Consider the following 15,352-nt stretch of genomic DNA (forward strand, 5'->3'; position numbering starts at 1 on the left):
GCTCTTAGAATCAAAATACAGCTGACAGTGAGGCCCAGGCACCAAAAATTATTTGAGTTCCACAGGTTCAGCTAGTTGCCACTGTCTGCCTCCATATTTTCTCATCCTTGATGACAGCTATGCACCTGGATTATTCCATGGCCATGCATACAGTTGGAGAGGCAGATAAAAAGCTACTACTGTATAGCAAGCAGAGATTCACTTCGAAGTCCTTTCATCAGCAATATCCAGCGAGGAACATTTGCTCCCCTGATATGCAATACAATTGTGACTGCACAGCCATGGACCTCTCCATTTGGTCTAGGGCTGTGGCTGCTCACACTGAGCGTACCAGTTTGCATCAGCTGAAGTTGATGCTCAACTTCAACAACTTCAACTTCAACAGGGTCCCTGTGGTTGGGCTGCAGCATAAGTATACCTGCAAATCCAGACTTTGCCATATTACAGTCTCAGATCTAGACAAGTGCAAGTGAACTATGTATACTTAGGCAGTGGTTAAGGAAGATTCTTGTGCTGTATGAAGTTGCCATATCTAGCTAAAAAGACCAAGTGACTGTAAATTTTAAAGTCATTGCTGGTGTTGGAGTGAATTTCACTGTTTTATACAGGTGTGACATGAAATATTACAGTAAATGAGAAATAAAGAATATTTCTTCATAGCTAAGTTGCCTCTTAAATCATAGTTCATCAGAGACCTGAAACAGAAAAAGCTCACACAGAATCATGTAACCCAGAATGGCAAAAGAGCACTTTTACACACTGTTCTTGTTTGTGTGCATAGCTAAACTGTGTGACTGTAGTATGATGTAACCACATCTGAGTTTAATCAATTTTAGCACAAATAACAGAGAAGAAGCAGTGACACTGGCTGTAAGATATATTTGTCGACAGCAGCAGTCAGTGAGAAATGCTTGAAGTGATCAGCATGAACAGCTTTTACTGACAATCTGGATATTAGTGCGCTGAAACCTACATAGTTGCAAGTGCACTCTGCTATCCATGTCAGCTAGCACAGAAACATAATCATGTGATTCTTGATTTTGTGTTTATATATACTTCATGGAGCAGCATAGTTTATCTCACCCAACTTATCTGCCTAAAGTGTGGGTATTTACTTGAAAGAATTCCTTTAACCTCTCCTATATCGATTCCAGTTTTCATAGATTTCTTCTGCAAGACAACATGAATGAGCTGCTTGTCTTTTCTTTGGGTATAGAGGAGGCTAAAAACTGGCTTGGATTAGATGCCTAATTAAAGTTAGGAGAAATCAGTAGAATTTTGTAGGCTAAGTCTGTTATTTGCTCATGTAGATGTCTCTGAGCTTAAATATGACCTTTTTTTTTTTTTTTTTTTATTACAGCACTAAGATACTACATGGGGAACTGCATAAAGCACACAACTAAACCTCAACTAAACCTCAAACCATTCCACTTCAAGGAATTACTCTCATTAAAACAAAACCAGCAGTTAAAGTTAAAAGACCTTAGAAAATGCAGCTTTCTTTATTAAGCTTTGGACATCAGAATACTCAGCAGAAGTACGAATTGCCATCTTCATGCTGCATTTGGGGAAACTGAGCAAAATAGAGCCTCACAGAACATAAATAAAAATGGTCCCTGATTTAGACAGACTAGTCTGGTTTCTAGTAAAAAATCTGCTTAGCTCCAATTGAAACAGTAGCTTCTCACTAATTATGAAAAATAAGGGCAGGGTCTTCGAAAACACAAAGGTTGCTTTTGAATAAAATTAATTACCCAAGGTCACTTACGAAGTCAGTATCTGACTTGAGAACAGAAACTTGATACCATCTTCCTTCTTCACTTGAGCATATAAGACTACATGAACAAGCCTTTAGAAAATATAGCAGGAGATATTAATTTAATTGATAAGAAACCTGCAAAGTATTTTTATGAATATGAATAAATAAGCATACCTACAACTAAGTACTACTACATATAAGGTTTATATGCCCTTCGTATAAGTTTTAATGTATACTTCCCACAGAATTCTCAGGATCGCTTTTAAAACATTACAAAAGATGTAGAATAAAAGCTACAATGGAAACGGCTTGACTTATAGTTTTACTGTAAATTGATGTGTGCATCTCAGGAGTGATTCCTCTGCTTTCCCTGGTCCCTAGTATGTGCTCAGCAGCCGTCACTCACACTCCGCGAGATTGGAACTTGGGAATAACAAGAAGCTATGATCCCTGAAAATGTTTCTTAGAAAAAGGATTCTAGCTTTTTTAATGAAATGAGTACAACTGAAAAAAATCCCCAACACCCACAACCTTACTTGAAGGCTTTAGCCAAAATGGAATTTGCAATTTTACCTGTAACAAGGATTTATGAGATGGATTGCTGTTGACTAAGCGATGGTACTTGCAAAGCAATGTTTTAACATGGGAATTTATTGTTAGCTGATGGAATCACAATGTTGAATCTGCCACCCTTGATGACCTGAAGTTACAGCCATTGTCTATTTAAAAGACTTTGCCTTTTAAAAATTTTCCAAGATACCTTGGAAATTTGTCTCAGTATCAGGGGTATTTCAGCAGGGATATTATTGAATAATTTTGCCAATTGATGACTTTTAAGCATCTAAATCCAGCTATTCTGTATTTTTTAAAAAACAAAATTTCTGAAAATATTATTTCCCACCGTAGCTGCAGTTACACGCCTCTCAGCTTACCAACAGTGACTGAGATCAATGAAAAAAAAATAAATCTATATTTCCGAGTTAGCCGTATAAACAGCTGTATTTATAAAATCTCTGTCACAAAGAAATGAAATGCAGTACTATGAGGACTGCTGAAGACTATTTCTAATCATCTTAGACTGAAGCTGAGGATAAAGGTTTCTTCACAGACATCAACAGACGAAGCTGACATGAGGTTCCTAGCCCTTCACAGACCTCTTTCTATGGTAACAAGGAGGAAAATACAGAATTTCAGAATGCAGTCACAAAGAGCTTTCCAAACATTTTGCAATATCATCCCCACAGGGAATTTTGCCAATGGGCGAAACAGATCTTTAGAAGATCAATTCAAACCACAGCTAAAAATTTCAAAGAAAAAAATCATTAATTATTTTTAACTTATATATGAGACTATTGTTTTCATCAATATATGCACATACAATTTCGCTACAATATTTTTTGACGTTGTATGCTGACTCTTACAGTGATGTCTACTCCAGCCTGTGGATCTTGTTTCTTAAAACATGCTGAAAGGTCTTTACACCACTTGTCTACCCTTTCAGAAACTGTTAAGCGACCCTTAAAGGCTCTTTAGCCTGCTTATTTTTCTTAATTGTCACTGCATTTGTGGGAATGCCATTCCCCAAAACTAATCTACGATTTCATGGCACTTGAGTTTGAGTCTTTAAAAGAAAGGCAAAAAGAGGTCTTCCCTTCCCTTCACTGCCTCTGAGTAGCACTGCAGCAATCTTTGTCAGGCACAGAATGACAACTTTTGCACATGGACAGGAAGTAATTTAACATTATGTCATAAGTCTGAAACTTTTCTGTGTTCTCTTTTTTGAACTGTTTACTAATGAATCAAAGGATACATTATATAATCAATGGGTGTACTTTGGCTTGAACAAGACTATACACACACAACTGTCCTACCCAACACAGAGTTTAAACTTCGGTTTGGTTTTTTGTTTGTTTTTTTTTTCTTTTTTGCTGTACAGCAATTATTTCATGATTCATATCATGCTCTTTGGAAACACATTTTCATCATACCTTTCTTACCATTTCTAGTATACTTGGAATGCATTTATAGCTATGGCACGTGACTCACCCAAAACAGGCATTTGTAAAAATAAGAACAAGCATACATATAACTAGAGAGACAAAATGTGGAAACTGCTATGATGCCAGCCTCATTTTGCATATTCCATTTGATCTCTCATCAGGCTTGGAGCCAAAATTATTCTGGCCAGGCTGTATAAATATGAAGCAACCCAGAATATCATTAAACCAGGCTAGGCTGAACCCTAGTAAAAGGACATGCCAAAAAAAGACTATCTACTACAACTACTGAAATGCTACTTCAAGAACTTGTGAAAGAGAGCATAAAAACTAAAGTCACCCAAGGAGGTTGATCACTCTCTCTAACAACTGCTGAATGTGTCTGGTAGTCCTTAAAAAATTATTGATGCAGGTGTTTGTTAGAATTACTTTAACATTATTATGAGGATAAGCACAGCCTTCCTGTAGCATCAGACAAGTGGCTTCAGTTAAAGTTCCAAGATTATTCTTTTGAATAGAAAAACATAAATCCTTTCCTTTCAGCTTAATGTCATATTAGCTCTAATGTTCAGAGGTCCTTGAATTGCAGAATGATCTGAACCACATCTTGGAACTGAAAATAGTTCCTAGATTTATGAACAATGCATGTTTTAGCAAGAAATTCTTCTTATCATGTTGTCAACATTTCCTGCTTTTCTTTCCTTCACGGTTGTCTTTCATAGCAACATAAACAGCACTGAGGGCAGAGGTCATTTTCTTCTCTATTCTGGCCATTCAATGAGTAGCAAAAGATAAGTATTACGTAAAGGAAGGGAAGCTGCTGACAGACCCTGGAAAATTCTGTTTCATTAGCAAGGAATTTCTTCACTCAACCTACCTTTTCTTGATTCTGGCAGAGAGGACAGTCACATTCAAAGCAATACTGGCGCATCAGTTGTTTTTGGCGTTCGCTCGTGGGCATCAATGATTCAATATAGCTGATTGTGAGCTGTGTGCAGTACAGAAAAAAACAGAGTTGGTATATTTAAAAAAAAATCCGTATTTGGTGTATGTATAGTTAAGGTAACATTTTTGGATACGACATTTTTCCAGCATAAAATAAAATTTTATTTTAACAGATTATTTCCTAGAAGAAATTGATAACTCTTTCAAAGGGGAAAAAAAAAGGACCAAAAATAGTTTCCATGGAGGAACACTTTTTCACATTTCCAGATCAATATTGTTTGAAATTATTAATCCCCCCCCAAATTATCACTATTTCAACTGTTCATCCTAATTTGGAAGAAAAAGAAAAGAGAGAGACGAGAGAGGGAGAAAAAAGCTCAGTGTCTGAATTCCTTGTGCAGGAAATCTCATTTTCTGTCTAGCTCCAAAGCTTAAGTGTGTATTTAGTCCTAGAATTACACAATATTCAACTATCTCTAAAGATTTTGTCTCAAGGAAGCCCCTACTTTCTTGCAAATATATCTTTGAGCCCAAGGAAAGCTTCTCTTATGTCACATCCATCTCCAGTATGTCTGTCACATTTCGTTTGTGACCAAGGCAGCACAAAAGCATTGCAAAGTTGTTGAAATTATTGACAAGAAATCTATTAAAATGATATAAGAAAATGCTTACATTTATGCCATATTCAGCTCCTCATGCTGTACAGAGTGAATTCCAACGAACTACAGAGAAGTCTGTAGTTTGTTCACTTTGACGCCTACTAGAAGGAATTTTACAGGGCTAACCATTTGTAGAGTTCTTCAAATGTTTAAAGTGTATGGGCACAAACTGTTGATACGGGAAATAATATAAAATAACAGTCCAGCTCAGACCAGCATTCAGTCATACATGCTATTGAGTGATTACACTAGATGCCCAACACACTTTGAAACACTCCAGAGAGGTCAGAGCTAAAAAAATCAGGTCACGTTATTTCATCCGGAGCCTAGACACTTCACCTAATTGGGAGAATTTTCACATGATTCTCAGTTAAATCATGAGAGTCCACTCAAAGAAATTACAGGAAAACCTGACCAATTTGCAGTAATGACTATGAAATCCTTTGTCAGAACCTGCATTTTGCAAATTAGTGAGCATTCTAATTAAACGAGCAATTAACAAGCAACTAAACCAATGCCTGCATTTTTTTCATTTATTATTACAGTGTAATTTGATTACTTATTGAAGGAGGACTGTATTAAAAGAAGATTACTGAGATGGCAAAGTCAAGCATTTAAAATGATCATAAGCAGAAAGCTTGTGGAAAATGAAGATTAATAGTATAATTAATGGAAGAGACAAATTAAAGTTCCACAGATGATCAAAAGTCAGAAAGTGTGAGAACCTTGTTAGGTCCTGCATTCTCTATAATGTTGTTCTGTCCCAGCTTGCGCATGTCTGAGCCAAGAGGGGATTAGTTTCACCACTATTGGTTTGGAGCAGAACAGTCTGTACTACATTTACACCGGAGCTATAGGCTTTCCTCTGAGCTTTCTGCGGTGAATGGATGGAAGTTATTTTGTCTATTTCTTTTCCACTCTTTTCTCCCAAGCTTGGTCTTTTCTGCTCCATTCTCTCCAACACGACCCTCTTCTCATTCTCTCTCTTCTCTGCCCAAGGACATGAGTATCATTTTCCAGTCTTATTCTCCATAGCTGGTTATCTAAACCTGGTTTCCAGCTCTCAGTTCTATTTCTTTACATAACCATTCTTGGTACAATGGGCTGATTCCATCACCCTGTCTGTCCCAGATCTGCCCTTCTGCCTCCCCTGCATGCCTCATCTTACACATTTTCCCCATATTTGATCACCAACACTCTTATTCTCCCAAGTTAACAGCCCTTGTTGCCCTACTCTGGTTTCTCAATCATCCTCAGTGACCTCAACAACTTTGTCCTCATTTCTTTCCCCAGCTGGTCCTACTCTGCATCCTCCCTGGTGTGGTAAGAAAGATCTGTCTCTCTTCCTTCCCACAAACCAGTTTCCAGTTAAACTGTAGTCCTAACCTCATTCTTCAGCCATTCCAAGCCCAATTTTCCTCTCCCATCACAAGCCTCTGACATTCCTGTCTCCTTGCAACTCGCAAGTGTTTTCTGTCAAAATCATTCCACACACCAGCTTGTTCCCTTTCTCTTATCCTCTGCATAAACATCTCTGGTTCTGACGCACGTCCTACTGGGCTTTAGGTTAAGGTGGCATCCAGCAGTAGAAGGCATTTAATAAAGTTCAGGCACAGTGCAAGACTGTAGAAATCTTCCGGGAAAAATAACTCATGTGAAATTGGTCTATTCTTTGCCAAAATACTTAAGACAATGGTTTAAACGCTATCATTACTGTTGAACCCATCATTGGGCAGGGTTCAGTTCTAATACTGCAAAACAAACCCACAGCCAACATCGAACATGCTTTATCTGTCTTCAGCCTACAGGCTTCATCCCTTTCTCTGTTTTCTCTTTTGGCTTTTTTTTTTTTTTTTTCATTCACGTTGCAGAGACCTTGGAATTAGGAACAAGTTTGAAACCAGTAGTTTCTTTTTCAGAGGTTACTGAACAGTTGTGGGTATTAACAGTCACATAACAACCTGCTCTGGATTAGAGCGCATGACTGGGCAGAAGGAGGAGGGCAAGAGGCTTCGTCACTTTGATACCTCCTTCTAATGTTTTAACAAGTTAGGGTTTCGCTTGCTGTCAGAGGCCCAAGTCCAAATTCCCAGTCCTGCCAGCAGAAATCTGTATGTGAAAAAATGTTTGTAGTTGGCAGACTGAGTGGGAAAATGTAATTAGAATATTTAGAAACATGACCAACCTAACGGTGACTAAGTCTATACTAATAATTTAATCGTTTAAACATAAAAATTCTGTATTTGAGTCTCTCTCCTACACTTGTTTGAATTTTGGATCCTTTCATTAGATGCAAGGCTCATTTAACTTGTACATATTTAGGAAATATGCCCATTTATCAACGGTTGTCTTAATGGTATTTGCATGTGGGATGTCTGGTATTAATTAAAACATTATTTCAGCTGACCAAAGCTTGCCTCTTTATTGCATCGCTTATAAAGAATGCAGTAAATCTTTTCCCCCAACTGGAGAATATATATTAAATAACATTTATGAAGGCAGGGAATTATTTAACAGCTGTGAGACTTATTGACTCTCAAGACTTTCATTTAAAAATGCAGCACTGTCTGCTTCTTGCTTTGACACAAAAATTCTTTAACCATGGGTTTGATGCTCAGTTTCTCATGTTCCTAATCTGCCAAATGAGGTGAACACAATTTTCCAGTACTGCCATGCTGCAGTGGACTTAATTTACGTTTTTTGTAACAGGCTATAAGCTACAAAATTTCTAGACAGAGGATTCTGTAGAAATTTAAAATCAATTATTATAATTAAACAGCAGAGAAAAAAAGTTGAGTCCTCTTGTTTTTGCTATCATTTGTCTCAAGGTCTTAGGGAGGGTTGTGTACAAAAATCTGTTCCTGAGACAGAGTTATATAAATGGTGAACAGTCTGTGCTCCTTCTGTTTTAGCATATATGATCAAAATGCCTTCTAACTCAAGGAAAAATTTCGTTTTAAAAAATGTTATGTGACAAAATGTATTGTGTCAAACACACAGACATAAAAAATTCTCCTCACAGAATTATAACAGAAATATTACATATCTTGGTTGAAATCAATCATGAAAGCTGCTGGTCATCTGAAATTGTGATTTGTATTTAGTATTACTTTTAAAAATTAGTTGCTCTGTAAGAGTATGGTTTGTTATGTGACTTTCTGCAGAAATATACAAATTTGCTCTAACCGAGCTCTGAAGCTGATGATAAGCCATTCACCTTTTTTTTGGAGCAGAACTGGACCTCAGCTAATACATCCTGTCTCTCAGCAGGACTAATTGATTTGAGCTATTCACTGAACAAACCACAGCTATACAACTTCTGATTGGAGAATAGGCAAAATGAGCTCATGTCTGGCTGAAAAACACCAGGTAATTAACAAAAAGTCAACTGAAATGATAGCACACATCTTGATGTTGTTTAAAGTGGCTCCAAAGGGTAGGGAAATGATGAGGACCTCTTCAGAGCAGGCTGTTTGTCTTTTTGAGAAAGTAAATTAGCTGATAGTCCACTTTATCACTGAAGCTGCCCTGGTGATCTCTAGGTGAATTGTTTTTGCTTTCTTATAATCCTTCCCCATATCTTACCTTTCTTTTCAATACTTAAATTTCTTTTTTTGCAAAGAATAAGGTGTAATAAAAGGAAATCTTTGTATACTGTCAAAGTAACATCACCTAAAGGTACAAAAGCTGTGATAGTCAGCACTACTGACTATATCTTGAGGAGCAAAACAATGTTATAATTAGTTTTGAGCTGTTGGAAGCAAGTTTCAGAAAGTCCTATAGTCTTTTAAGTAGGGACATACAGAATAAAATCCCCACAAAAACCTGTTCTTTCTTTCTTTCTTCCCGCTATTACATTCAATCATGCTCAAAAGCCTGGCAGAGAGTAGAATCTACAGAGTGTTAGAAGACACGACAACCCCCAATCTATGCATGGAGGTCAGTAGTTGCTCCCAAACCTTGTCTTCCTTTCACTTCTTCTGTCCTCTCCTCTGCCCCCTATCTGTTCTGTTCATTCCCTTTATACCACTTGCAGGACAGAAAACACTTAAATTTAGTGGTGATGACTACCAGCTGGTTAAGAACTAGAATGTGGGGTATTAGGATAGACCCATACATCCTTATATGAATTACATAGGTGGTCAACAACTCCTTAACATCAGTAAATTGTTGTAGTGTCCTCTGACAGAAAGCACAACAAATGTGCAAAACTTTTTTTACTTCTCACTGGCCTAGTGAACACATTATACTGCAGTGGTTGATATTTTCCTGGTAAGGGTCCAGGAGCCCTATCAAGTTTCTTCCTGTATAGATAGTAAAGCCACAGTCGTCATCTACTAATCTGAGCTTGACTTGCTACTTGGCTTCTAATTTCTAATAAACCTCAGTGCTTATTTGCTTTCTATTAATTATTACATAGAGGATCTCATTCTGACTACATCTAGTCTAAGCTTGAACAGGATAAGACAAGTTTTCTGCTGCTTATAATTATTTAAGTTTTCTTGTTGCCTCATGACTTGAAACAATGTTCATCTTACCACTGCACTTGATTTATTCAGAAAACCCAGTCAGATTCCTCCCTAACGTGTATTTTCTCTTCCATTAGCTCAGATCATGACCTCAGTAATGTAAGTAGAAACTCAGCTCATAACAGGTGATGTAGTTTCATGTACATAGGTGTGTAAATTCAATACATAGCTATTAAGAAAACTGAGCTCACTCTGCTGCAGGCAAGCAGTAAGGCAGTGTGGAAAGAAGTTATACTAAAGCTACCATGCAGAACACAAAATGAAAAGAGGTAGCAGTTGTGTAAGAGGAAAAGTAATTGGGTGTTGAAAATAATATTAAACTGCTGACTTGTACACACCCTCATAATAATTTTCTTTTCCTTCCTTTTCCCATAACAGATCTAAACTAATACTCACTTTGTTTCTTGACTTTCTCACTTATACCTGTTTTCTTCTTTAGACAAATCCTTATTTAAAGAAGCACATACCTCAGACTGATACTTTTATTTCCAGGTAAGTCAAGAGGGTACCTGCTTTAATACAGTGTCTATATATGCATATATATAAAACCTTACATGTTCCATAAGACAAGTTTTCCTTTCAGTACGAAACCCAGAAGCAATAGTTGCAACAAAGAAACCAAAACTTGAGCTCTTTGGAAATTCTGACTTTATTTTACTGCTTCATTGGAGGAGAAGTTTTTTAGAAAATATAACATGCCCACATAAGGTGCAGTCATTTTAAAGCCCATATTCACACAACTGCCAAAGTTACTGCAAACAAACTGGTCCTAGCTGCCCTGCTTTATAACTTATATTTATTTCCTGATTGCCTTACAAACTACTTTTAACTTACACCATATCTATTTCACCACGGATTTTAACCTAGAGATATCTGTGGGTTACAGACCGCTAACACTAGGTCTAAAATTTGGGTCACAGCTTCACAGTCGTAGCACAGTCTGCACAGTGCTCATGCCTGCAAGGGAATTTTACTTCACTTGTCACTCCGGAACCATCCAGGGCCACCCAAGGGCCTCTCCCACTCTGTAAAAGCTGCTTGTTACAAAGAATTGCTTTATGAAATTTATCTGGAAGACTATATCCATCTACATAAAAATAAGATAGAATTTAGAACTCTAATAATGAACCCAAATGCATCCTGGGAAGACATTAAAATCTGCTGCATTTTTAAACAAATAACTTATCTTGGTGAATTGGAAAGTCAAGAGGAAGGTTATGGTATATGGATGAAATGCAAGAAAAGTGTGTATAATTTGGCTTGAACAAGAATGCCAGACAAAATGATGTCTATACTTAGTAGCTCCACAAAAGTATATTGCATCCTACAAGATTTCTTTTGTCAAAAAGGTAAGTATGCAAAAGCATTTCTGTTGGTTCTCCACAATATTTTGCCTAAAAAAATGTCCTACCATTTACATATTTTGATAGACTATTATCTTAGAAAAAGGATACATTAAAAAAGAAAACACCTCATAGGGAGGAAAAGAGATACTACTTCTAAATTAGGATATACATGCCCTTGATCTTCCCAGAGTTTGAAGCACAGGCATGAAGCACCGTATTTACATTAAGTCATGATTTTGAAATGACCAACAGCTAGGACTGCATAGGTCATTGCTGCATGTAAAGTTACATATATACACACATCTTTGCAGTCTTACAAAGCAAATTCAATATTGTACTGCTGCAAAAACCATTTAATTTGAAATGCTTTCTTAGTCACAAACGATTACTTTCAAAGTAATACAAATGCTGTCATAAAAACAAAGCTGAGAATACCTTAGATCAAATCAGAAATCTCTTGAAAGGGATATTTTGAAGTCTTTTCTAGTGAAATGGACAAGAAAACAAACCTTGTCTTGCTACTTTCACTGTCAATGAAAGGTTTACTACAACAGTCTGCAAGAGTCTGGTTGCAGTCTGACAAATGCTTATTGTTGCAATGACTTAGTGAACACTGCATTCCACCCAGAAATATTGTAAGTATTTCCATCAGAGTAAAGACGTTCAAATACAAACAAAATGAAGTGCCTAAAGGAGGAAAGAAAGAACAAGAATTTATCAAGACCGCTAGTGATTTATGAGAAGTAATGATTATGGGGCCCAGGCAGTGTGAAGAGATGATTCTATTTATCTTTTTCCCCCTGATAGCTATGTGCTAGAAAGTGGCATCAATATATCATCAAAATATTAAGCTGGTGGCCCTGCAGTCTGGAATTTATTTAGGGAGATGTCATTGCTGCAGGTGTCTGTGATGGAAGGGAGGACAAGTTAATTACCTCTTCACCAATCTGGATCTCTCGGACAGAGCGAAGTAAAAGCTGGTATCCTTCAAAAACGATCACGCAGTTTGGGTCACAGCTGTGGTTCAGTAAAGACATGCTGTAAGGGGTGGTAGAGGGGGAGAAAGAGAGAGAGAAAGAGCTTTACAGAGGAGCCTCCACTGCCATTCCCCTTTAATCATTTAAAAGTAGCTAACATGATTACATCTGAAGTATCAAGCAATTAAGATACGAAACAAATAAAATCCCTGGTAAATCAGTGGTTCTTGGTTAGGGGAGGAAAATTAGCGCTTGGAAGATTTATATTCATTGCTAATAGGAGCCGTGCCTGGATGTCTTCACATGTTTATGCCTTCTGCGCACTCCAGGCGCGGGAGAGCTGATGGCCTCCCAGTGACTCTCCAAGAGTCCTGACTCGGGGCAGAGGGCAAAGCAGGCAAGTGGGGAACAAGGCAACCTGGACACTTCAGAGCAAAAGGTTAGTAGCTTGGGACTGTGCTTTATTTCTGCTGCTTCTGCTCAGTTTCAGGGCGCTAACCTTATCGGTTACGCTGACCATCAGTGGAACCACAGCTCAAAGAGGCCATCAATCAACCTGTATTTCATATCAGGTAGAAAATGGAGTATGCTATGTCCCAAAACCAAAGCACTTGGTGTATAGAGTTGAAAAAAAGAGACAGAGCCACTGCCTCTGTGTGTTCCGGTTCAGCCTCTGTTCTTGTGGCGGTTGACAAATAAAGCAGCACAGATTACCGGGGAGCTGCTGCCACCCCCAAGAGACACACACACAGGCGGATCTCCTGACACAGACATGCCTTTCCCTCTTCTTTGAAGGGGACTGTTAAGAACAACATCAACAATATCCACTATATGCTTTAAGTCCCACGTTTCATTAGCTGAGAAACAACTGACTTTCCCTGGCCAACATCAGTCCCATAGCAGACATGGGGCTGACGGTTCCTCCCCTATGGGAACGACCCATTGAAAGAATAATTCTGGCATCACTAGGCTGGAATAAGAATTTTTGGTTTATCCAGCTCCTGGGTGCCTTTTTTGCTTTCCTTGTCTGCCTGATTCAGCAACTCAAAATCCCAACTGTTGTAGGCAAAATAGATGATGTTGCCGAGGGTCAGGGTCCTGCACCAAACTCTTAATGGAGCCATCAATAGGACCCTGATTCTTTTGATATGCCTTCTGGAGTAATAAAATATCTGTGGTTTATCTCCATATGACCCCAGTAACATACACTGGGAGAGAGTATTCATTTCACTTCTTGTGAGATCACGGGGCATACTCCCAAAGCTACTGGTAAGGTGGTACAGGGAAGGACCACAGGATTTTATCTGTTTTAAAATATATTGGGATGCTGAAGCTATCAAGCCATGTGGCAATATACAATGTCTTAATAAGACTAAAAAAAGAACTTTCAATCAAATTTCATCTCATGGAAACACTCGTGAGTTTGATGACAATTTCATCTGGAAGAATATGAATTCATCTGGAAGGGCATTTGCCTAGGATTTGGGAACCACAGACTTAAGTTTACAATTTTCCCAGCTCAGAGTGATTCACTACAGCAAAACTCAAACTGCTCTGAACTGACTTGGGAAAAAGTCTTTTGCATCCCTTGGCAGTGCATTATCACAGAACATAGATAGCCACTTTATTTGCAGTCAGGGGCTTTTTTCAACCAAAAGAAAATATTTCCCTAATAATAACGCCCCAAATTAATGTTCCATTTTTCCCAAGTATGTGAAAGGATTTGTTTCCATTCCACTACAAAATTAAATGACTCTTCTGTACTTTTCATAACACTAATTCCCATGTCCTCCTAACAGCCCCTATCTTTACCACAAGGCAGGCCTCAAAATATTAAGTGTCCTTAGTCAAATCTTACACGTGACATTAGTAGAAAAAGAAACACCAGTGACAGGCCCACTGAGGTCCTGACAACATAGTTCAACCAGGCATTAACAAAACATTGAGATGGTAAAATATAATTTTAAACTATACATACTAATTTTCCACATTAATAACTACAGGCAACTAATTCTATAAAGGCAAAACCTTCCCTGGTACGTACGTACTTACCTAACACAAATAAGAAATAGGAGTAAGAAATGAAAACATTAACATCCATCTCTCAAGGGGCTTATCTTTTCACCTCACTGGTTTCTTAGTTATGGTAATTTACTAATAAATGTGTTCAATCTTTTTCTTTTAATTGCCAGTTCAGAAGGCTCTCAGCTGCAAAATATCTGTATTCTAAAACAAAGCTGAACAGGTTTCCTTTTAATCGTCCCAGTCACACATTTTTGATGTCAGCGTTTATTCTTACTTAAGAAAGACTACCTTCTCCATAAAAATAAAATATAAAGATGTATCTTATTTAAACTGAACTCTGTAATCAAGACTATTAAGAACATTTTCAACTTGATCATATTTTTTTATCCTCCTTTAATTTATTTCCATTTCCCAGTTTCTTGTTTAGACGTGTTACCTGTTGCTTTGATGGCCCTTGCAGCTACCTAGGAAAAAAGGAAAAAAAAACTGACATAGATTTTGCCTGTGAATGAAACAGTGTCCACAGTACCTGGGATACAGGCCAACACCAACATCCTGCATCTCTCCATTACTGATGGTGAAACAGTTACAGGTCACCTGTAAAAACAAGGGAAAAAATCCAGGATTACCAGAATCATTTGGAAACCCCATACTCAAGTGAAAAAAAAACTTTCAAAATAAAATCAAGGGGCAATTGGTAATTGGATGGGAAACATTCAAGCCCAACACTGGCGCTTTTTCATTTTAGGGCAATCACATGTGGGACACAGTCTCCTGTAAAACTGCAGTCAATTAAAAGCAGAAATATTAGTACCCTGCAAAAATGTGGGGTTAAACACATGCAGAGGCCCTACTTCCCTGTCCAGAGGGGAAAAAAAAAACCACCCTACAAAGAGCCTGAGAAGATCAGCCCAGAGACAACATAGTAGATGACAGTGACTTCTGATGAAAAGAGTGACTGTTTCCACTCAGGGACTCTGCTGATGCCAGGCTGTCACAGCACCTTTTAATAAGTACCCATGGAGCCCAAAGAATATATACAGGACAGTTTTGAAGTGAATAGCAGCCTAGACTGTGGCAACCTGATACAGGCATAAATAAATAGCAAGAGTGTG

At 37.9% G+C, this 15,352-nt stretch overlaps 1 protein-coding gene across 1 annotated transcript in view; it reads right to left on the reverse strand.

Moving 5' to 3' along the window:
* The window catches only part of SMYD3 (SET and MYND domain containing 3), a 391,913-nt gene that overhangs the window by 83,683 nt on the left and 292,878 nt on the right, over positions 1 to 15,352 (reverse strand). Inside the window, exons 7-9 of the mRNA XM_009893664.1 lie at positions 14,767 to 14,834; positions 12,171 to 12,273; positions 4,634 to 4,744 (exon numbers count right to left, since the gene is read on the reverse strand). Of these exons, the coding sequence (XP_009891966.1) occupies positions 4,634 to 4,744; positions 12,171 to 12,273; positions 14,767 to 14,834 (282 nt within the window). The remainder of the gene's footprint in view (positions 1 to 4,633; positions 4,745 to 12,170; positions 12,274 to 14,766; positions 14,835 to 15,352) is intronic.

Source organism: Charadrius vociferus, unplaced genomic scaffold (assembly GCF_000708025.1).
Source record: "Charadrius vociferus isolate BGI_N301 unplaced genomic scaffold, ASM70802v2 scaffold309, whole genome shotgun sequence".
NCBI classification, from domain to species: Eukaryota; Metazoa; Chordata; class Aves; order Charadriiformes; family Charadriidae; genus Charadrius; species Charadrius vociferus.